We start from the raw sequence: 24,844 nt of genomic DNA on the forward strand, positions 1-24,844 counted from the left end.
TTACCCCGTGTAATAACAGAAAAGCAGAAGTATCGGTAAAATCCTACAGCTAAGCATATTCCTTATGTACTCCACTTGAGAGGAAATTAGCATACTAAGGACATGGAGTGATGTGATGTTGAGATGACGTGAAGAGCAGGTGTCCGGACGAGAAGGTTTCTTGAGCACCTCCGGCCTAGACGCCTATGTCAGCCTTTGGCTCATTCTGTGGCGCCCTGCGACCCTATCACCCTTCCCCTAAACAATGCGTTCTTACTCTTGCGTTTTATTTCACTGGGTGAGTGGCCCACTTATAAGGAAGTAAATAAGGAGAAGTTTTAAAACTTCACTAATTTACAGTTTCCCTGCGGAGGCAAAATTTACAGTCTGCGAAGGCAAAACTGACTACTGCTTGACTGTTCTACTGCGTTAACGCTATCAGCAAAGGCCAATTAAGGTACTTTTACATGTAGATTAAAATGTAACGGAATAAGAATGCATACAAATAAATGCAGTTATATATGGTGCAATTTTCCTATTTCTAACAGGCTTCTGCCTTTTTAGCCCACAGCTGGTATCAAACGAGAGTCCATCTGGTTCAAGTCAAGTCCTTCAAGGCCTTACAGTGGAACCAATGGGAGCATAAGCATAGATGAACAGTGGGATGTTCTTGAGAGGACTATAGGCAGTAATTTGGTCAGCGGTTTGGGGTCTTTTTCCCAGAGCTTTTGGGGGTTCTGCATCTTGCGCAACCTGGCAGCTGATACCAACCAGTCCCATCTGCAAATGTCTTTGTAGTTTTGGCTGCTTAGGAAAAACCTGTCACGGGTCTTTGTGGTGTGGCGCTCTGGAAAGACTTGATGGAAATGTTATATGGTTTGGTGCTGTCTTTGAGTCATTTGAGTTGGATATCTTCCTCAATAGGTAACTGAACAATGCTCAGGAGGAACCCCAAGCTTATGTTATTCTTGGTTCTCCAGCCTAATAGTTTCACTGCTTGGTCCTTCATGCAAGACCTGTTGAGGTTCTTCTGGCTATTCTTTAGAAAACTACAAAAGGTCAATATTCTATGAAAACGACCTGGCATTTTGTCCCAACATCTTTCTGTCATGGTCCATAAATTCTTCCTGTTTGGCCATTAGCTTGTAATCTGAGTCGTCGTTTTAAAGACAACAGCTGCCTTCCGACGTAATATGCAGCAACATTACCATGTGAAGTGATCCACAATCTACTCGGATTGAAACTTTCAGATATTGAGCTCGGGTGCTTTACGACACCCACCCACATGGTAGTGGAGACTGAGACTCTGTCATGACATCATGCCTGTTTGTTTTTTTTAGATTCAGCTGAAGAAATAAAGTTAATTTACTGCACTAATTTGACCCATTAATTTGTTAGGGACCAGACTGAAAAACAACATGTTCTTAACCACAGTAGTTATTTAAAAAGCAACAACAAAACTCTGTTATGAACACTCCTACTACGGTTACCATTACCTGCTGCTTTCAGACATACAGTGGGGCAAATAAGTATTTAGTCAACCACCAATTGTGCAAGTTATCCTACTTGAAAAGATTAGAAATACCTGTAATTGTCAACATGGGTAAACCTCAACCATGAGAGACACTGTGGAAAAAAAAAAACAGAAATCCACATCGTTTGATTTTTAAAGAATTTATTTCCAAATTAGAGTGGAAAATAAGTATTTGGTCACCTACAAATAAGTAAGATTTCTTGCTGTCAAAGAGGTCTAACTTCTTCTAGCGAGGCTTCACTCATTATCTGTATTAATGGCACCTGTTTTAACTCATTATCGGTATAAAAGGCACCTGTCCACAATCTCAGTCAGTCACACTCCAAACTCCACTATGGCCAAGACCAAAGAGCTGTCGAAGGACACCAGAGCAAAATTGTAGACCTGCACCAGGCTGTAAAGACTGAATCTGCAATAGGTAAAACGCTTGGTGTAAAGAAATCAAATTTGGGAGCAATTATTAGAAAATGGAAGACATACAAGACCACTGATAATCTCCCTGGATCTGGGGCTCCATGCAAGATCTCACCCCGTGGCGTCAAAATGATAACAAGAACGGTGAGCAAAAATCCCAGAACCACACGGGGGGACCTAGTGAATGACCAACAGAGAGCTGGGACCACAGTAACAAAGGCTACTATCAGTAACACAATGCGTCGCCAGGGATTCAAATCCTGCACTGCCAGATGTGTCCCCCTGCTGAAGAAAGTACATGTCCAGGCCCGTCTGCGGTTCGCTAGAGAGCATTTGGATGATCCAGAAGAGGACTGGGAGAATGTTATGGTCAGATGAAACCAAAATAGAACTTTTTGGTAGAAACGCACTTTCTCGTGTTTGGAGGACAAAGAATACCGAATTGCATCCGAAGAACATCATACCCACTGTGAAGCATGTGGGTGGAACATGCTTTGGGGCTGTTTTTCTGCAAAAGGACCAGGACGAATGATCTGTGTAAAGGAAAGAATGAATGGGGCCATGTATCGAGAAATTTTGAGTGAAAATCTTCTTCCATCAGCAAGGGCATTGAAGATGAGATGTGGCTGGGTCTTTCAGCATGGCAATGATCCCAAATACACAGCCGTGCAACAAAGGAGTGGCGTTGTAAGAAGCATTTCAAGGTTCTGGAGTGGCCTAGCCAGTCTCCAGATCTCAACCCCATAGAAAATCTGTGGAGGGAGTTGAAAGTCCGTGTTGCCCAACGACAGCCCAAAACCATCACTGCTCTAGAGGAGATCTGCATGGAATAATGGGCCAAAATACCAGCAACATTGCGTGAAAAGCTTGTGAAGAGTTACAGAAAAAGACAAAAGGTACAAAACAAAGTCTTGAGATTAACTTTTGGTATTGACCAAATACCTATTTTCCACCATGATTTGCAAATAAATTCTTTAAAAATCAAACAATGTGATTTTTTTTTTTTTCCCCCATATTCTGTCTTGAGGTTCACCCATGTTGACAATTACAGGCCTCTCTAATATTTTCAAGTGGGAGAACTTGCACAATTAGTGGTTGACTAAATACTTATTTGCCCCACTGTAGCATGTGTCTGTAACGTACCGGACTTGACTAGGTCCCGAGCCCGTAAAGTTCCGGTAAGGGTTTACTAAACCCTAACCCTAGTGTCCGAATCAACTGAGCTGATACATGAGCGCATACCAGGTCAATACCGGAAAATTACCGAACTTCCGGGCATGTCTGAAATGCACCAAGGCCTGAAAGACTTCCACTGTAAATCCAATTTCACTGAGGATCTCCAGTATTGTCTGATGAGGTCACCAGGACTCTCGATAGTGTATTAGGGTATTGAGTGTAAAATCTGTGTCTTGATTTTAGTGGTTTACTGCAAGTGTCATCCAAATGTGCATTCATGACAAAACAATGTCTGGAGATTCCGCTACGTCTCCTTCTGTTGACTCATTGTTGGTGCGCTGTCAGTTTTGATGGAGATTTTGTTGATATGCGACTGTTTTACTGCACAATGTCCTCTTCGCCCTCTCTGTGTCTCCTTCGCAGCGTTCCAATCTTGGCACTAGGGAAAGATGCAGAGCTGTTTCCCATTACGGCGGGAGTCACACTCGCCTTTCTTGTCCCAATTGGAAACAGGCTATCAAGAACATGAAATTGACTGAGACAAAAGACAGCTACCACATGTGAAGCTTAAATAAGAGACAGGTTAGTTACATCAAAGATCTCTGACGCTGATGTAAAGGCACACCTTTAAATATGTTCTGCGAGTGTGTCATGTGGTTTCCTGCAAATGTCAGTGTGATGGATCAACAAGGCAAGTACACATTAATAAGGTACTGTTGGCAGATGGACAAAACAGATTTATTATGTTTTCTATGTAGTCATCTTGAACTTCATTTTTAACGAGTCATCTGAAGAGAATCATGTTTGTTCGCTAAGAATTATAAATGACGTTTTAATAAGCTACTTAAGTCAACTGAAGGTTAAAGAAGCGGTCAGAACACGCTGAAGTTAATGCATCAGTGATGTCCTGATTATGTTTTTTTGTGTTTGTTTGTTTGTTTGAAAAACATGAATCAGACTATCAAATTAAAAACTGAGTTGCTGTTTTGGCAGCCCGTTTAATTTTTGTCTTGGTCTTTTAGACGAAAATACTCGTTATATTTTAGTAATTTCAAAACGTGTTCGACTTCGTCTAGCTTTAGTCGACACAATCGCATTCAAATTTCGTCTACGGTAGTTTAAGACGACAGTTACTTAAAACGTTTTCATCTGTAAAATTCAGACGTTTTGGTGAGAAAAATAAAGGTTTCAAACAATTTCACGGCCAACTTCTTGATAATAATACACACTTAGCCGGAAAAGGAGTACATTATTTTCATTAAACCTCAAGCGTTTAAGATGCTTGCCACGTTAAAGTTGATGCTAATGCTAACGCGACGAGTTACATTTAGTGTCTGCCATTTGCCCTAAGCCGGGCTCTTCTATTTTAATGCATACACTGCACTACCCCCCTACACAATCCCACCATGCTGCTGGGTAATGGCTGCCATTCGGGCACCTGGCAGCCACAGTAATAGGGCAGTAGGTGGGTCCAACACTTTTTCTCTATGGCGGGGCTCCCGGGGTGTGGCCTCCTCTCTCCCTGGGCTGCCGGCCGCGGGGGCGGAGGGGTCAGGGCTCCAATCCCGCGCCCCGCCCCCCGCAGCGGCTTCCCAGTACTTGCCTGCTTCCGCCTTCCCTCTTTTTTCTGCCTGGTTATCCTCCTGGCGCGGGTCACTGGCTGGGTGCCGGTGGGCCGGCCAGGTGTCCCCTGCTCCGGGTGGGGATCCTGTCCTGCTTTGGGCTTGGTGGGCCGTGGGGGTCAGTCAGTGTACCGTTGGGGGACTGTGGTGGTGGCTTGTGGGCCCTGTGGCACTGGGGGGGGGCGCGTCCTTTTATCCCATCCCTGAAGGCCAGTTGATGGGGCGCATTTGGTCTGGGGGACCACCCTAGATCCGGGGGGGGGGGGGGGTGACAGTGGGCCTCTTGCTGGCGCTGTGAGAGGAGGGATTGGCTCCGCTAGTCCCACCCCCTCTGAATGGCTGGGGAAGGGCCGTGGCCCTGGGGCGGCTCCAGCGCGTCATTTCCACTTGTCTGTGGGACTATTGGGATATGGGATCACACATGACTAGGTGCAATTAGACACACTCAAGTAGAGAAACTCTGTGTTAGGTATAGCGATCAGGCAACACTTACAAGGGATTCACACAAATACAGTACTGGGTTTTACATCTCACATGTCTGATCTGATACTCCTCCCCTCCCAATCACTTATATTTCTTGCCCTCCCCCCCCCTTCTCCTTGGTCATCAGGCCCCCCACATGGTGTCAATCGGAAATACAACTAGCTAACAGCACCAACATATTCCTAGTTGGTGTAGGTGTTCATTGCATTTTTTGTTATGTTTTTCTTCTGTTTAGCCCCTTTCACACACATATCCCGGTAAATTCCCGTGTTGCCCACTGGCGCTCTCTGTGTGGGGAGAGCTGCTGTTGTCATTGTCATTTTTGGTCGGCATCGGCTGCCACATTCTGTTGGTCACATCGTGTTTTATTACAGAGCCGGTTATGGGAGCTGACTTAGATTGTGGACAGGTGTCTTTTATACCGATAAAGAGTTAAAACGCGTGCCATTAATACAGGTAACGAGTGGAACCTCGTTAGACCTCTTTGACAGCCAGAAATCTTGCTTGTTTGTAGGTGACCAAATACTCATTTTCCACTCTAATTTGGAAATAAATTCTTTAAAAATCAAACAATGTGATTTTCTCTCTTTTTTTTCCACATTCTGTCTCTCATGGTTGAGGTTTACACATGTTGACAATTACATGCCTCTCTAATCTTTTCAAGTAGAAGAACTTGAACAATTGGTGGTTGACTAAATACTTATTTGCCCCACTGTATTTAAATCATCAGCCATCGTGCTGTGACCCGAGAATTTAATGCCTGCATTCACACACACCCCTTCCCGGGAAATTCACTGACATTATACTAAGAAGCGACTCGGTAAATGTCCACGTCATGTGCGTGTCAGTTGACCTGGGAAATTGCTTTCACATACAAGGTCTGCCTGTTTAAATCCCGGGATTTAAACGTGGTTCAGGTGTATGTCAAAGGGGTTTCTCTCTACAAATTTTTTTCCTCTCCCTCCCATAACCCCTACCTGGTCGTTGCTTTCTCCTAATAAACGAGGCACTTTGAATGATCGCAGTGGGTGTATGTCATAGTCCCATTATGTTATACATCAAAACTGTTCAGACCAATTGGACACTCCGATTCCCATTCACCGAGTCAAGCAGCTGAACATGACAAGTTTAAAAAAAAAAAAAAAAAAAAGTTGCATTTAGTGTGTGATGATAGCTCAGCAAAGACATTTGAAGGCTAAACCAGCTTTGCATTTTCTCCCTTGCCGAGATAAGAAAACAAATCTTACCATGTGTTTCCAAACAAGCAAGGTGGAATACAGCCTAGCCTGAAACACATCCTAAACTCCAGTGAGGAGTGTGAGGGAGAGGCACAGCACATCTCGCATGAGTGACACGACCCAAACACTGCAATGATGCAAGCTGATGTCCTTTACATACAATATGAAAATGTTACGCATTGTAAACATGTGACAGAAATTAGGTCGCGTTGTCGTCTCGTCAGACGAAAACTGGCTTTCGTCTCGTTATGTTCTAGTCTATTAAGCCACGTTTTTAGCTCGTCACATCATCGTCACGAAAAAAAAATGTCCGTCGACGAAATGTTTTCGTTATCATTATTGTTGACGAAAACAACACTGCTGTGAGTACAGCAATTACTGAGCTTACCATTCCATTGAATTTTCTTCACAGTAACAATTCTGCCCTAATGTTTATAATAAGTTACCATACGCCCATTTAGCTCTTTTAGCATTTAATGATGATGATGAATTATTGGAATGATTCCTTTGTTGGCTACTTTCAAGTGTTTATTTTAAAGACAAAAACATTCACGCTTTTACTCTAAACAGGACAACAACGTCCAAATGTGCATTGTTTTGATTTGCAGGGCGGGTAAGTGGGGGCAAACTCCTCTCACCCCCCTGCCTTGCCCCGTAATGGTAATTATTTACGCTCCCCTGTAGGGGGTCAAGGTCCATTACAATGGGCAAAGATCACCCTGCCCCGAAGGTTTTTTTGTTACTCTCTCATTGCCATGTTGATTGCGAGAATGGAGCGCGTTCATTAGGGAGGTCATTAGCGGAGTCACAAACACTGGGGGAGCATGTTCACCACTGTGTGGAGACACTTATCTCCCGGCTAAACAAATAGAAGCGGGGGCCATCTTGGTGTCACGACGAACGGACACCAAGAATTCTGTGCTTAGGGGAGCGTGATAAGGAGAGGGAGTCGTTGTTATCACGCCCGCTGGCAAAAGCACCTGCTAAAGTTTAGCGACATTCGTTTCTTTGTTACAATACACAAGAATTGCGACTTATCGGACAAAGTGGTGATATTTACATTTTGTTAATGGACTCAGCCGGAGCCATTGTGACTCCTAATTGAGCGCCAATTACGTCATTAGTCTGTTAGCATGTTTTGATAAAGGAATTAAGTCGATGAAACGGGATAGCGATCAACTCTGTCTGCCGCCAACGATATGCAAATGATTTCAGCTTAGGGAAAGTACTCAATGCTAATCAACAGTTAGCCGGCAATTAGATTGAATGACAGTTTATTTTGGGACCCACCCGCGAAAGGAGAAAAACTGCAATAAAACATTTAAAAAAGTTTTTAAAAATTTAAAGATCGATTTGTAAGGGTCATGTTTCTTTTTTGCTCACACATTTCTCCAAATTTGACCAAACCAGTGCAAACCTTATGCTGTTTGTCACTCACAGTGACTTTCAAAATATTGATACTGACAGACACAAATGTGCAACCAAGTTATATTAGTTTGACTAGTAAAATTCAGCTATCTTACTGCTACTTACTGTAAATGTGCTAAACTTTAAAATTTTTGGTTGTACTGTCAACTTGGTATGTGACAAAATATCCAAATTGTGGTATGTCATGATACTATGTATCCCAAAAGGTTATTGATATGCCCATGCCAAGAATCGATATATCGTTTTAAAAAAGTTGCTTCAGAAATCTTCCACTAGATTAGTGTCTCTGTTAACTCAATGGTTGCAAGACGCCCAATCCATTTAGACTGGGAGGGGTGAATGATCGTTCATTCGCAGCCAGTCTTTCTGATTTTCGGGGCACTTACAGGTCACTTTCTGTACATTTTAGGGTATTTACAGGTCACTCCCTGTTGAGTCGCTGCCTATTCACAGTGGTGGATATACTATTTTTTTATACTTCAGTAAAAGTACAGATACAGTGCCTTGCAAAAGTATTCGGCCCCCTTGAATCTTGCAACCTTTCGCCACATTTCTGGCTTCAAACATAAAGATATGAAATTTAATTTTTTTGTCAAGAATCAACAACAAGTGGGACACAATCGTCAAGTGGAACAACATTTATTGGATAATTTAAACTTTTTTAACAAATAAAAAACTGAAAAGTGGGGCGTGCAATATTATTCGGCCCCTTTACTTTCAGTGCAGCAAACTCACTCCAGAAGTTCAGTGAGGATCTCTGAATGATCCAATGTTTTCCTAAATGACCGATGATGATAAATAGAATCCACCTGTGTGTAATCAAGTCTCCGTATAAATGCACCTGCTAGTCTCAGGGTTCTGTTTAAAGTGCAGAGAGCATTATAAAAAACCAAGGAACACACCAGGCAGGTCCGAGATACGGTTGTGGAGAAGTTTAAAGCCGGATTTGGATACAAAAAGATTTCCCAAGCCTTAAACATCTCAAGGAGCACTGTGCAAGCCATCATATTGAAATGGAAGGAGCATCAGACCACTGCAAATCTACCAAGACCCGGCCGTCCTTCCAAACTTTCTTCTCAAACAAGGAGAAAACTGATCAGAGATGCAGCCAAGAGGTCCATGATCACTCTGGATGAACTGCAGAGATCTACAGCTGAGGTGGGAGAGTCTGTCCATAGGACAACAATCAGTCGTACACTGCACAAATCTGGCCTTTACGGAAGAGTGGGCAAGAAGAAAGCCATTTCTCAAAGATATCCATAAAAGGTCTCGTTTAAAGTTTGCCACAAGCCACCTGGGAGACACAACAAACATGTGGAAGAAGGTGCTCTGGTCAGATGAAAGCAAAATTGAACTTTTTGGCCACAATGCAAAACGATATGATTGGCGTAAAAGCAACACAGCTCATCACCCTGAACACACCATCCCCACTGTCAAACATGGTGGTGACAGCATCATGGTTTGGGCCTGCTTTTCTTCAGCAGGGACAGGGAAGATGGTTAAAATTGACGGGAAGATGGATGCAGCCAAATACAGGAAAATTCTGGAAGAAAACCTGTTGGTATCTGCACAAGACCTGAGATTGGGACGGAGATTTATCTTCCAACAGGACAATGATCCAAAACATAAAGCCAAATCTACAATGGAATGGTTAAAAAATAAACGTATCCAGGTGTTAGAATGGCCAAGTCAAAGTCCAGACCTGAATCCAATCGAGAATCTGTGGAAAGAGCTGAAGACTGCTGTTCACAAAGCCTCTCCATCCAACCTCACTGAGCTCGAGCTGTTTTGCAAGGAAGAACGGGCAAGAATGTCAGTCTCTCGATGTGCAAAACTGATAGAAACATACCCCAAGCGACTTGCAGCTGTAATTGGAGCAAAAGGTGGCGCTACAAAGTATTAACGCAAGGGGGCCGAATAATATTGCCTTTTCAGTTTTTTATTTGTTAAAAAAGTTTAAATTTTCCAATAAATTTTGTTCCACTTCACGATTGTGTCCCACTTGTTGTTGATTCTTGACAAAAAATTAACATTTTATATCTTTATGTTTGAAGCCTGAAATGTGGCGAAAGGTTGCAAGGTTCAAGGGGGCCGAATACTTTTGCAAGGCACTGTACAGGTGCAGAAAATCGCTTAAAAGTACAAGTGTATATAAGAAAAAAATTACTCAAGTAAAAGCACAAAAGTAATTGGTTTTAAATTTACAAATAAAAAAATATTTACTTCTGATGAAAAATGTAATGTACTTGTATATAAATATATATACAGTATATATACATATATTAACTCATTTGCTCCCAAAAACGTATAAAGAAGTTCTATTTTTAATTGTTTAGCGTCCCAAAGACGTATTTATACCTCTTTTACGTTTTTTTTCCATAAGAGACATCTCTCAAAGCTGAAAATCCATTTTAAAGCAATAAAACCTGCCACTGTAGGGCAGTAGCGCATTTGGTAAGACCCGCAACCCGATTCAACGGCAACGTACGGGCTGGCCGCATGGCCGGGGCGCCAGCGGAAGGATGCCAGGCGGCGGACAACCGAGCAGAACAACTGCGAGGACGCCCGGAATGCCGAGCAAAATGACCGGGACCACCAGTGCAGCGGACGATGTCGTTGAGTCCGTGCTGCTCGTCGAGCAGACCCCGCAGGCACTCAAAAAAAAATCCATCTTTGAGAAAGGCGGCGATGTTGGAAAAGTTTAACCGGCTGTCGTTGCCACAACAGCGTAATCTCTGTTACTTATGTGTAAATAAATTGTTACTTTGCTATCAAAAACTCCATTTGTCTTGTTGTTTGTTATTTTGTAAAAGGAAAACATTCAGATGTTTGGGATGTAACCGAAGCAAAAAATAGCTGTGTTAAAGTCAGTTATGTTTGAAATGTATGCTTTCACAAAAAGCTTAATTTCTGTTTTTTTCATCAGAAATTGGAAAATTGCTCAACTAAGCTATTTTCTAATGCTGATTTCTAAAGAATGGAAAAAGATATGAATTATTTTTTTTTTCCTGCTGAAAGAAGAGTCTAATCTTTCTTTTGGTGGGTTCCGTGTTTGTATAGCAATAGAACAGAATTTTACGGGGGCCTTGCAAAATCAGTCAAAATCCATTAAAACGGCCGGGAGGGAAGGGCCTTGCTCCGGTGAAAATGGCTGAGAGTGAATGAGTTAACAAGCTCAAAAACTCCAAAACTTACTTTAACGGTGGATTGCAGGCAAATATCAGGTGCATACGGCCACCTACTATACAAGAGTGTAGTTTTTTTTATTGGTCAATATGTTGTTCACCTGCTTAATCTTGCTTGTACTCGTGTTGCTGCCTCTAGTGCTCATTTTCGGTACAGTTGCACGTGGCTTATCTATTGCGCCACATGCATGAAAACAAAACGATCAATTCACAATGAAAAAAAAAAAAGAAACAAAAGTAACGTGTAACACAGATGACTATTTGAAAAGTAGTGGAGTAAAATGTACAGATACTTGCTGTAAAATCTAGTGAAAGTAAAAATCATATTCGTACCTAAGTAAAATATAGATACCCAAAAATGTACATAAATACAGCAACAAAGTTACATTGCACCACTGCGCTATTCATTTAGAAAGATTCCCGGGGCACTACCTATTTCTCTAACCCCAAAAAACTGGAGGTGACTCATAAATGCCCCAAAATCAACAGGAAGTGACTGATAGTCAACAGCAAATGACATGAAATTCCCCAAATTTGAACTCATTGGTTGCCACTGACCTCCATAGACATTCAAATGACTTGGACGTCTACTATTGATAAACTCAATTCATAATAGAAGGATGAAAATAACTTGTTTTTCTGTTCATTACTTGACTTGAAAATATGACTAACATTTTTCAGTTCCTGGTTGTATCGCAAATCGCAAATCGTATGGTATCGTGAGCTACCCAGAGGTTCCCACCTCTACTGTCAACTCAAGTAATTTAAAAAAATCAGCACTCAGCAGAAGAGTTAACAGTAATCTAATGCCACCCTCCCTGTTCAACCGGATTGGACGTCTACTAATTGTAATTCACAGCAGAAGGATGAAAATAGCTTGCTTTTCTGTTTATTAGTTGTGTTTTAGAATATCGTAGAATGATTTCTTGACCAATCTATCGATAATTGTTGTATCGCCATATGAGATCATCTTGAGCCTTGTATAGCCAATTGTATCGTTAGGTACCCAGAGGTTCCCACCCCATTCACTAGGCATTTTAAAGGGAACCTCGGAATTCAAGACTTATAGGCTTTAATAAGCCACACGTTCTGTTGTACTTAAAATGTTATTAGAAACGCATAAAATATTGCCATTGATTTAAAAATCTATAATATTTAGCACGTTTTGACTTACGGAGGACGCCATGTTTTATGCGCGCAATGGGCACTCGCGGTGATGACGTAGTTTGTCACTGTCACTACACGAACACTACCGGTGTTCTGCAATTCCTTCTTCGCGGCGAGACGTCCAACACATGGGCACATTGGTTAAAAGTGGCGAGTACTTACTAGTTGTGTTTTTATTGAGTCTTTTATCACCTTTTCATTGCCTCAAAATACTTTTTGCATGTGTTTCCCTCTCATACTTTTAAGCATAGGTTTTCTTGTGGTAGCTTTAAAGCAGATTGTTGATTTGTTGACCACATTAGTCACGTAGAGTATTTAAACCTGTATGCATCTGAACAAAACAAGCTGAAAGCGCACGGTAATACTTCGAGTGTCAAGTTCACCTCTTGTAAGAAATTTCGCTGGTGTAGCACATTTGGGCAGAACACCCATTTTGTCCTACCCTGGTCTCATCTCGTCTTTCCTGTTCATTTTGCCTTTGCTGCTCGTTTCTTGAAATATCGACAGTGCTGTCATGCTCATTAATGTTCCTCTCGGGGTCAAATTGAAAGGGCTGAACAGCTTACATGTTTATGTCGCTAGAGTCATACTCTGGAAACTCGGCAGCGTGACCCAGTGACGTCACAGCCTGACAATGTCAACAACAATGGCGACCTACTAGTTAAACAAATTTTACACTTAATTGTATAAAAACGAAAACTTCAAGACAGTGGTTCCCTTTAAAAAGTGCTACATGACTAATTTGCTTTTTTTCCCCCAGTCCATAAAAGTGCAACATAATATACTGTATATAACAAATTTTAGGAAAGTGCCATGTAAATAATTTTGTCGTCTTTGTCACAAATGAAGGATGCAGACATGTGTAAGAGTAAGTTAAAGGCTTTGCCAAGAAAAATGAATCTGAAAAGTTTTCTCAGGCCCAACTAACCCCCCCTCTCGTTCTCCCCCCCTGAGAACTAATAGCTGATGGTAATTACATTTAATGAGATCATGGGGTCGTCTGCAGGGTGCACTCCAGCAAATTGCTCTCGGCATGTGGTCTGAGGTGGGGGGGCACTGGAGTTTTTGGGGGTCCAGCACTCAGTGAAACGCGCCGTCTTTATTTGTTTATGTCAGAAAGTGAACATCGGTGGTACTGCTCTTGCGCCATTCCTCTCTTCGGGGGGGATGTTGGGCGGTGTCTCAGCATTTTAGCTAATCCATTAACAACTAATTGTCTCCTCCTTCGCTACTTGGACAAACAGCCCAGCGGGGGGGACCAGAAGGGGGTGCCAGTGGGGGTGTCAATCTGAAGCCTTATAAAAGTGCAAGAGGAGCCCGGTCACTGTCACTTGCTGACGTTTGGATTTTAAGCAGCTGCCGCCAAGAAGACAGACCACAAGTCGTAAAAGTCGTCTCGTGTCGTCCTGACCTGGTTGAATTTTGTTGGCCATGTTGCCCTGCGTGTGGATGGCGAGCTTGTGTTTATGCTTCACATGGGCTGAAGCTCACATTTGGGCGTGGATGCTCAACATGCCCCATAGTCCGCCTAAAGATGGGGCCTTGGCGCTGCGGGACGTCGCGCCCCCTGCCAGAGCCTCCACGGTAATACTTGCTGTGGTTGTCATAATTCAAAGTCATTTCTGACAAATTGTCTTAAAATGCCTATTTTGTCCACAGGCGGCGTGCGAACATGACAGGGCCTGCGGGCGAGGTTTCTCCTGCGACCGCCACTTTGGTTTGTGCGTGCCACTCCGCGGGGAGGGGCACTACTGCCGCAGGGACGCGCAATGCGTGCGGGGCCTCAGTTGCATGTTTGGGAAGTGTCACCGCAGCATTCCCAATGGACAAGAAGGTGAAGAGAGTTACTGTTCTGTCCATTTTGGTTTGAAAATTAAAAAATTAAAAACTAATTTATAAATGAAAAACTGATTATTTATACTGTATGTAGATGTTTTTAGAACAGTATAACACAAAATTTGTGGTAACACTTCATAATAACCGTTATAACTAGTTAATAGATGATTAATAAACTGTTAATGAATTATTTTTTATTGATTTGATAACTGTTTGCTAACAGTTTGTTAATAATTTAATAATGATGCTTTATAGATAATATATCATAAATAAATTGATGGTTAATGAGTAACAAATGACTTGTAAGCTGTACGTATATCAATGATTTATTACCTACACCTTATAAATTAGTAATATACCATAAACAAGCTATTAGTAAACGACGAACTAATGATTTCTTATGTATCAGTTGATAGTTTATTTATTTAGACGTTATTCTAAAGTTGCAACTACTCCTCTTTTCTTAATTGTGAGTAAATGAGGAACAAGTGCTAATTTAGAATAACACCCCAATAACATATGTAACCTTAAAACTAATACTTAATATATTCACTCACACTTTACAGATCAGTTGTTAATAGTGTGCTAATCATTTACTAAGCTTTGAAGCAGCAGATAGATGTTCAAGTTCAAGATACAGAAATATTATGTGATATTTAAAATATAAAATTTTTGTACCTCAACATTGCTCCACCCACAGACTTTCTATGTGCCGTACTTTACCAAAGAAATACCACATACTAAATGTTGAACATTTTGTTTAATGCATAGAAACACACATACTGAGCAAAACATACAAACCCATGAGTTTGGGAATTTTTTTGTGCTAAACACAGGATAAACTGAATTTATTTAACATCCATACATCACGGCAAAGTGCTAATAAACACTTAACAAGTTGACAATATGTCATTTATCAATAGTTTAGTAATGATGTATTGACTAGTTATAACAGATAGTTATTAGAAAGTGTTGCCAATTACCCCCCCCGAATTTAGGCTTAGACGAAAAAAAAAAAAATGCTAAAGAACTGACATGAATATTTTAAAAACGAAGATACGGAAATGACAAACAGGGATGAATTTACATCATCGTGTTTGAGACAATACATGAAGTACTGTATTTTCCCGACTTTTTTCATAATTTGACTGGGCCTACGACTTATTCTCAAGTGCCACTTGTGTATGTTTTTCGTCCCGCTCAGCCTGTTATGTTGCATTTGTCAGGGCCGTTTCAAACTAGCGGCAGCCTAGTGTAAAGGGCTCAGCGGCAACTAGTGTTGTTAATAACGGCGTTAGAGTATAACGGCTTTTTCGGCGGACGGATATACGCAAATCACGGCCAATGAAACCTTGACAAATGCGCTTTTTTAAAGTATCGCGAGCTGTGGGACACTCGAAAAATGACTCTCATACCTCTCCTTGCTAAGCTAAATGGTACCTTGATGTGCGTTTGTATGAAAATTAAAGTTATACCGATACCAGTATCAGCAGGGGGCGCCGATCCGGCCCGAATTGGTGGCATCGGTGTCGATGAGTACCAACATTTAGGGCGCCGATACCACCTACTGGCATCACTTGAACGGAACTGTACTGTGCTCCCCAAGTGAGCGAAATTCCCATATCCCGATGCATGACATCCATATGATTTTATCTCTAATTTACCAAACGAAATAAACCCCTTTGTCTTCAGTAATCAGTGTGTTCGCAAAACAACGCTAATCCGCGATGATACGCTGCTCAATCAAATATGTCATTCACTAGTATCTACTGAAGTGACGACGTTGGGATCAGAAATGTCAAGACCGTGGGACGGTTTCATGATGAAAAATGAGTGGCAAATTAAGAGTGCCGTACTTCAAACTCGTCCTGTTTATGAAAGTCGATATTCATCTGCTGGTGTTGTGCAGTAATGAGCAGAAGTGACCTTTGTGGCGTTTGTTAACTTTCTTTCTTGATCTATTTCTTTCTTATTTCCCAGAAAACACTCACGCACACACACCAGATATCATTAAATAGCAACCTAGATGTGCTGCGTTAGATCCCATGTCAACTCTCGCACGCACACACTAGATATCATCAAATAGCAATCTAGATGTGCAACGTTAGATCCCGTGCCAACTCTCGGGCTCACAGACTAGATATCATCAAATAGCAACCTAGATGTTCTATGTTAGATCCCATGCCATTAGCTGCGTGAGCCCAGAGTGACACGTAGTCCATATACTACATTGATGAATTTAAAGCTGCCAGGACTGAATGGAAGTTAAACTGGCCAAATCAATCCATACCAGTGACTATTGATAATGCTGCAAATACTGTTAATTCAGTACGTGACACAGATGGACTCGGACCACCAATAGGATATTTGGCTCATGTGGTAAATATAGCTGCTAAGAAAGCTGCAGCAATAAACATTGTGCCCCGCCTCACTTTACAAACAGTAAAGATTGTTCTCAGCACTTTTATACAACATTTCTTCAGATCAATAAGAAGTAAGCACATAAATATTATGCACTATAACACAGTGGGGTAAATAAGTATTTAGTCAACCAATAATTGTGCAAGTTCTCCCACTTGAAAATATTAGAGAGGCCTGTAATTGTCAACATGGGTAAACCTCAACCATGAGAGACAGTTTGTGGAAAAAAAACCCAACAGAAAATCGCATTGTTTGATTTTTAAAGAATTTATTTGCAAATCATTGTGGAAAATAAGTATTTGGTCAATACCATCAGTTCATCTCAATACTTTGTTATGTACCCTTTGATGGCAATAACGGAGCCCAAACGTTTTCTGTAACTCTTCACAAGCTTTTCACACACTGCTGCTGGTATTTTGGCCCATTCCTCCATGCAGATCTCCTCTAGAGCAGTGATGTTTTGGGGCTGTCGTTGGGCAACACGGACTTTCAACTCCCTCCTCACCCCGTGGCGTCAAAATGATAACAAGAACGGGGAGCAAAAATCCCAGAACCATACGGGGGGACCTAGTGAATGACCTACAGAGAGCTGGGACCACAGTAACAAAGGCTACTATTAGTAACACAATGCGCCGCCAGGGACTCAAATCCTGCACTGCCAGACGTGTCCCCCTGCTGAAGAAAATACAAGTCCAGGCTGTCTGCGGTTCGCTAGAGAGCATTTGGATGATCCAGAAGAGGACTGGGAGAATGTGTTATGGTCAGATGAAACCAAAAAAGAACTTTTTGGTAGAAACACAGGTTCTCGTGTTTGGAGGAAAATGAATACTGAATTGCATCATACCCACTGTGAAGCATGGGGGTGGAAACATCATGCTTTGGGGCTGTTTTTCTTCAAAGGGACCAGGACGACTGATCTGTGTAAAGGAAAGAATGAATGGGGCCATGTATCGAGAGATTTTGAGTGAAAACCTCCTTCCATCAGCAAGGGCATTGAAGATGAGACGTGGCTGGGTCTTTCAGCATGACAATGTTCCCAAACACACAGCCTGGGCAACAAAGGAGTGGCTTCGTAAGAAGCATTTCAAGGTCCTGGAGTGGCCTAGCCAGTCTCCAGATCCCAACCCCATAGAAAATCTGTGGAGGGAGTTGAAAGTCCGTGTTGCCCAACGACAACCCCAAAACATCACTGCTCTAGAGGAGATCTGCATGGAGGAATGGGCCAAAATACCAGCAACAGTGTGTGAAAAGCTTGTGAAGAGTTACAGAAAACGTTTGGGCCCGTTATTCCCAACAAAAGGTCCATAACAAAGTATTGGGATGAACTTTTGGTATTAACAAAATCCTTATTTTCCACCATGATTTCCAAATAAATTCTTTAAAAATCAAACAATGTGATTTTCTGTTTTTTTTTCCACATTCTGTCTCTCATGGTTGAGGTTTACCCATGTTGACAATTACAGGCTTCTCTAATATTTTCAAATGGGAGAACTTGCACAATTAGTGGTTGACTAAATACTTATTTGCCCCACTGTAGCATGTGTCTGTAACGTACCGGACTTGACTAGGTCCAGAGCCCGTAAAGTTCCGGTAAGGTTTTACTAAACCCTAACCCTAGTGTCCGAATCAACTGAGCTGGTACATGAGCGCATACCAGGTCAATACCTGTACATATTTATATGATGGCATTGTTACTTTTGCTTGTTACAAATAAAAAAACATCAACAGCAAAAAAAAAAAAAAAAACAGTTGTATTTTCTGTTTCAGAGCATTAAATGTATTGAATTGTATCGAAAATTGTACCGAATTGTGACTTAACTGTATCGTTGCATCCCTTATACATACATATATATATATAAATACTATATATATATATATATATATATATATATATATATATATATATATATATATATATATATATATATAGTTTTTTTTTTTTTTTTGCAAACAGAGTGGTATCGGAATGGTATCGGTCGATACTGCACAGCCAGGTATCGGTATCGGGCCCAAAAAATCGTATCGGTGCAACACTATTGATAAAGTAGTTCACGAACAACAATAAAACGATTCACTTCTCACCGAAACTCGTAAAATTCTTTACACAGCTAATATAATGTCTCTTTCTCTTTGAAATAGGAAAAGTCTCTGTTATCTTGTGCAAGAATGAAAAATAAACGCATTGGTTCTTGGGATTATGGTAAACATGCTTGCAGCTTTTCACTTCCTGATAGTATTAGGCTACCTGGATCCTCCCATTTTGCGCTTGCCGCGGACCGCTCTTCACACTGGGCTGACGCTAGTGTTTTAAGGCCTTTTGGCTATAGTCATTATAACAACTGTTAATATATTATATTAATAGAGGCCTAATTTACTATTATCACTTTAAAGTAAAATGTTTGTTCTTGGTTTTTGATCAATTAAAAAAAAAAATCCCCAAAACGCATCTTATACTCCAGTGCAATTTATGTTGTTTTTTTTTTCTCTTCATTGTGCATTCTTTGGCTGGTGCGACTTATACTCAGATGCGACTTATAGTCAGAAAATACGCAAAATTAAAACAAGATTTTCATAACCAAGCCTGTAACTTATTGTACTTCTATGTCAAGTAAGTCATTTGCATTTAATTCCGTTCATCTGCATTCACCCCCCCATGTTGTATATGTGCCATTGTGGGTTGTGGCCAAGTTAGAAATGTCATTGTGAGAGTTACTCTTTGCAAGTGTCTTCAATTATTTGTGTTTGTCCCATTTTTGTACCATAAAAAAATCTGAAACTGTGACTCTCACATCAGGGCATTGTGGTATCTTGATTCATTCATGTTTGTTCCCTTAACTTTTGTTAACCTGTATTCAGAAAAACCTGAAAAACAACCGCAACAAAACAACATAGTGATAAATGCAAATTTACAAAATAGCTGAATCCGTACTTACATTCTTCTTACTTGATATTCCAGTTGCAACTTTTAAATTCACAATTTTTAAATTCGTTCAATAACAGTCTGCGCCTTCAATTTCCGCAGGCGCTCGGTGCAAGGTAGACCGGGACTGCGGGGCATCCATGTGCTGTGCTCGCCACCATGGCGAGCGCGTGTGCAAGCGGCGGCTGATGCGCGGCGATGGCTGCTACGTGCCAGATGGCGGGCTGGCATTCAGCATCAACCAGATCTGCCCATGCGATGAGGGGCTTCTGTGTCGGGAAAATGCTGCTCCACGCAGGAGAGAGTGAGTACTGCAACAGTAGCGTCTCCTTCCAGGAGTACAGGTGTGAGAATACAGTTGTGGTCAAAAGTTTACATACACATGTGAAGAACATAATGTCATGGCTCTCTTGAGTTTCCAGTCATTTCTACAACTCTGATTTTTCTCCGATAGAGTGATTGGAACAGATACTTCTTTGTCACAAAAAACATTCATGAAGTTTGGTTCTTTTATGACTTTATTATGGGTTAACAGAAAAAGTGATCAAATCTGCTGGGTCAAAAATATACATACATGGATCTGAAAAAGCGAATCATTGACTTGAACAAGTCAGGAAAGTCACTTGGAGCCATTTCAAAGCAGCTGCAGGTCCCAAGAGCAACAGTGCAAACAATTGTTTGTAAGTATAAAGTGCATGGCACTGTTTTGTCACTGCCACGATCAGGAAGAAAACGCAAGCTATCACTTGCTGCTGAGAGAAAACTGGTCAGGAGGGTGAAGATTCAACCGAGAATCACCAAAAAGCAGATCTGCCAAGAATTAGAAGCTGCTGGAACACAGGTGTCAGTGTCCACAGTCAAGCGTGTTTTGCATCTCCATGGACTGAGAAGGCTGCCGTGCAAGAAGGAAGCCCTTGCTCCAAAAGCGGCACCTTAAGGCTCGACTGAAGTTTGCTGCTGATCACATGGACAAAGATAAGACCTTCTGGAGGAAAGTTCTGTGGTCAGACGAAACAAAAATCGAGTTGTTTGGCCACAATGCCCAGCAATATGTTTGGAGGAGAAAAGGTGAGGCCTTTAACCCCAAATACACCATGCCTAGTGTCAAGCACAGTGGTGGTAGTATTATGCTGTGGGGCTGTTTTGCTGCCAATGGAACTGGTGCTTTACAGAGAGTAAATGGGATAATGAAGAAGGAGGATTACCTTCAAATTCTTCAAGATAACCTAACGTCATCAGCCCGAAGATTGGGTCTTGGGCGCAGTTGGGTGTTCCAACAGGACAATGACCCCAAACACACATCAAAAGTGGTAATGGAATGGCTAAATCAGGCTAGAATTAAGGTTTTCGAATGGCCTTCCCAAAGTCCTGACTTAAACCCCATTGAGAACTTGTGGACAATGCTGAAGAAACAAGTCCATGTCAGAAAGCCATCAAATTTAACTGAACTGCACCAACTCTGTCAAGAGGAGTGGTCAAAGATTCAACCAGAACCTTGCCAGAAGCTTGTGGATGGCTACCAAAAGCGCCTAATTGAAGTGAAAATGGCCAAGGGACATGTTACCAAATATTAGTGCTGCTGTATGTATATTTTTGACCCAGCAGATTTGATCACTTTTTTCTGTTCACCCATAATAATTTCATAAAAGAACCAAACTTCATGAATGTTTTTTGTGACAAAGAAGTATCTGTTCCAATCACTCTATCAGAGAAAAATCAGAATTGTAGAAATAACTGGAAACTCAAGAGAGCCATGACATTATGTTCTTCACAAGTGTATGTAAACTTTTGACCACAATTGTATATGGATATAGTGACACATACTCCCACCAAGAATTGATATAATGCTTTAAAAAGGTAGCAACAGGTTGCTATCTTCCTTTTCCAGTAGAATAGTCAATGTTAACTAATTGGCGGCACTGGACAACCAATTCCTGTTGACTGGGAGGGGTCGCCAGTCAAAATGAATTGGACGCCTAGCACTCTCAACGCGACTCAAACATGAGCATTCAAAGCCAGTCCTCATCGTTGTTAATGGCAGGCAATGGGTAATAAAGACACTCATTTGTTTACAAGAACGATAATACAGTGTACAGTCCCTGACAAAAGTCTTGTCGCTTATCCATTTTGTAGAAACAATTGCTAATAACCTGACTTTTAATTATTCAATTGGTTTCAGAAATGACTCATATGAAAGCTAAGACCTTTTCAAATGATGTTGAATGTACAAAAATATATGTTTCATTGAAAAAAGATTTATCATTTAATGAAGACATAAAGGTCAAATTTTGACAAGACAAAAGTTTTGTCGCCTACAGAAAGTCGAGCGAAAATTGAACAAAAAATGTTTTTCAAATACAAAAACATGTTACATAACATAAGCGAATTAAGTAGTGGTGCTGTGAGATCCAAATGTAATATTTTGTATGACTTCCATGGGCTTTGGCAAGGATTCATACAATTTATTGATGAAGTCTTCAGGAACATCAAAGGAAGCAGTCTTGCATGCCTACCAGAGTTCATCAACATTCTTGGGTTTCGTCTTCCATGCTTCCTCTTTCATCCTGTTCATGTCTGGTGACTGGGCTGGCCAGTCCTGGAGGATCTTGATCTTCTTTGCCTTGAGGAACTTTGAGGTAGAGATTGAAGTATGCGATGGAGTACCATCCTGCTGCAAAATGTGTCCCTTTTTATGGTTAGGAATGTAAGAGGCAGCTAAGATTTGTTGATATTTCAGACTATTTATGTTGCCTTCCACCCTGCAGATCTCTCAGGGTGCAGAAAATTAAAAAACTGTGTGGCATTTGCCAAGGCCCACAGCCTGTCAAAAGGATGGACACTGGAAAATTGGCAAAAGGTGGATTTTTCAGATGAATCTTCCATTGAATTACACCACAGTCATCGCAAATATTGCAGGAGACCTACTGGAGCCCTCATGGATCCGAGATTCACTCAGAAAACAGTGAAGTTTGGTGGTAGAAAAATCATGGTCTGGGGTTACATCCAGTAGCTATGGGGTGTGCGAGAGATCTGTAGGGTGGAAGGCAACATAAATAGTCTGAAATCATCATCTGTCATAAGCAGTCATTCATGCTCATGGCAATGTCATGTCATAATTATGATGGTCTTATGACAGCGCCACTGTCAACTAAAGTGTAACCAAATACCATAACCACCAATTAATGAAACAATTGGAACAGTAACTGAAGAAATAATTAGCATAGAACATGAATTTTGACTGTTATTTTCATCAGTAGCGCTGCAATGCATGCTAGGAGGCATGTTGGACGACAACAGTGTTTACAGCAGGTTTACAGTAGAGGTTGACTGTCTCCTCCAAGGGAGCAGTGATGGCCAAATGAAGCTTCTTGAAGCAATGAAGCTTTGCAACCATTTGCTTCGAAGCTTCATAGTGCTTCATTTGGACTTATGACATCTCATGATGCCGCTGACAAATAAAATGTTACTGGATAATATCTGTTGGTGTAAATATCCCATAATACAGTGAGGACAGCTGCGGCTTATAGTCCAGTGCGGCTATCTATGAACAAACGCTGTTTTTGTGTCAAATTTGGTGGGTGGTGGCTTATAGTCAGGTGCGCCTTGTAGTCCGAAAATTATGGTATAAGTGTTTGTACTCACATACTCATTCATATATGTATATATATATAAGTACATACATTATTTAAAAACAATAGTTGAAATAAACTAAATTATATATTTTTTTCGAGAAAAAAAGATCTACATGAAAATTCCAATTTCTCATTGGAAAAGTCCAATTTTTTACTGGATTATTCTCATGGCGACATACCCTGACTTCTACTTGTTTGTCTTCCAGGAGGGATTTTATTTACCAGATGGAGCGCACAAGCTGGACGTGCCAAGTGCCCAAAAATTAAAACCAAGCTCAATACTAATACTATTTATTAACTGAATTGTACAAAATTGTGTATATAAAAGTTATTTTGTTTTCTTCATGTTTTTTAACCAGAAGCACTGTCATAATAACTGGAGTCTGCTGTACTCCAAAAAAAGCAATAAAAAACTGAATGTGTCCCGTAATAAACCCCACTTTGGTCCTTTTTGTAAACCAGGTGACATGTTTGCGAGACAGTTCGGTACGTGCTGTAACGCGAGCTGCCATCAGATGTTATCAACACGTTTTATTCAGATGTTAATCAGATGCAGTTGGCACCGAGGCGCCACTGCGGTTAAGTTTCCAGTTGCTTGCAGGAATCCGACTCTCTCACTTAACACAGTTGGTTAGCAGTTGGTATCATGCTGTAAGGTGGTATGAAAAAGTATCCGAACCTTTTGAAATTTCTCACATTTCTGCATAAAATCCCCATCAAATGTGATCTGATCTTTGTCAAAACCACACAGATGTAAAAATAGTGTCTGCTTTAACTAAAACCACCCAAACATTTACAGGCTTTCATACTTTAATGAGGATAGCATGCAAACAATGACAGAAGGGGGAAAAATAAGTAAGTGAAACCAAATAATTGAAGTCAGGTGTGTGCCCACTCACTGATGAGTGGTTTAAAGCTGCCCTGCCCACTATAAAAACACACACCTGGTAAGAATTGTCTTGATGAGAAGCATTGTCTGATGTGCATCATGGCTCGGCCAAAACAGCTGTCTGAAGACCTGCGGTCAAGGATTGTTGATTTGTATTAAGCTGGTAAGGATACAAAACCATCTCTAAAAGTCTGGATGTTCATCAGTCGACAGTCAGACAAGTTGTCTACAAATGGAAAGAGTTTGGCACTGTTGTTTATCTCCCAAGGAGTGGCCGTCCACCAAAATTGGCGCCAAGAATTCAGCGCAGAATACTAAAAGAGGTAAGAAAGGACCCTCAAGTGTCTGCTAATGATTTACAGAAATCACTGGTACAGTCCAATATCTCTGTGCACACATCAACTGTATGTAAAACTATGGCCAAGAATGGTGTTCATGGGAAGACTTCACAGAGGAAGCCCCTGCTGTCTAAAAAAAAAAACAAACATTGTTGCTCGTTTAATATCCGCAAAAATGCACTTGGACACTCCACAGACGTTTTGGCAAATATTTTGTGGACTGATGAAACCAAAGTTGATTTGTTTGGGAGTAACACACAACTTCATGTGTGTAGGAAAAATGGTGGCACCAATATCAACACCTCATCCCCACCGTGAAGCGTAGTGGAGGAAGCATCATGATTTGGGGCTGTTTTACTAACTCACGGCCTGGACAACTTGCAGTCATTGGAATAATGAATTCAGAAGTTTATCAGGATGTTTTGCAGGAAAACCTGAAGCCGTCTGTCAGACAATAGAAGCTAAAAAGAGGATGGATGCTGCAACAAGACAATGATCCAAAACCCAGAAGTAAATCAACTTCAGAGTAGTTTCAGAAGAACAAAATACATGTTCTGGAGTGGCCACGTCAGAGTCCAGACT

The 24,844-nt window shown here is 41.2% G+C and overlaps 1 protein-coding gene across 2 annotated transcripts; it reads left to right on the forward strand.

The window, feature by feature from the left end:
• The first annotated feature begins 13,577 nt into the window (after window positions 1-13,577).
• On the forward strand, window positions 13,578-23,402 carry LOC130909857 (dickkopf-related protein 3-like). Of its 2 annotated transcripts, XM_057826770.1 has the most exons (4): window positions 13,578-13,810; window positions 13,886-14,060; window positions 19,506-19,707; window positions 23,242-23,402. In XM_057826770.1, the coding sequence occupies exons 1-4, from the start codon at window positions 13,658-13,660 to the stop codon at window positions 23,300-23,302; spliced, it is 591 nt and encodes a 196-aa protein (XP_057682753.1). In that variant the 5' UTR covers window positions 13,578-13,657; the 3' UTR covers window positions 23,303-23,402. The 2 variants fall into 2 exon arrangements, with proteins under 2 accessions (XP_057682753.1, XP_057682754.1); XM_057826771.1 differs by lacking the exon at window positions 23,242-23,402 and having other exon boundaries at window positions 19,506-19,711.
• The last annotated feature ends 1,442 nt before the right edge of the window (window positions 23,403-24,844 follow it).

Source organism: Corythoichthys intestinalis, chromosome 21 (genome assembly GCF_030265065.1).
Source record: "Corythoichthys intestinalis isolate RoL2023-P3 chromosome 21, ASM3026506v1, whole genome shotgun sequence".
NCBI classification, from domain to species: Eukaryota; Metazoa; Chordata; class Actinopteri; order Syngnathiformes; family Syngnathidae; genus Corythoichthys; species Corythoichthys intestinalis.

What these genes read in the sequence shown, in the direction of transcription:
- LOC130909857 (XM_057826770.1), top strand. Translation starts at nt 13,658, where the DNA reads ATGTTGCCCTGCGTGTGGATGGCGAGCTTGTGTTTATGCTTCACATGG. An exon ending in CATTCCCAATGGACAAGAAG is followed by an intron (nt 14,061 to 19,505) that starts GTGAAGAGAGTT and finishes CAATTTCCGCAG; the next exon opens with GCGCTCGGTGCAAGGTAGAC. An exon ending in GCTGCTCCACGCAGGAGAGA is followed by an intron (nt 19,708 to 23,241) that starts GTGAGTACTGCA and finishes TTTGTCTTCCAG; the next exon opens with GAGGGATTTTATTTACCAGA.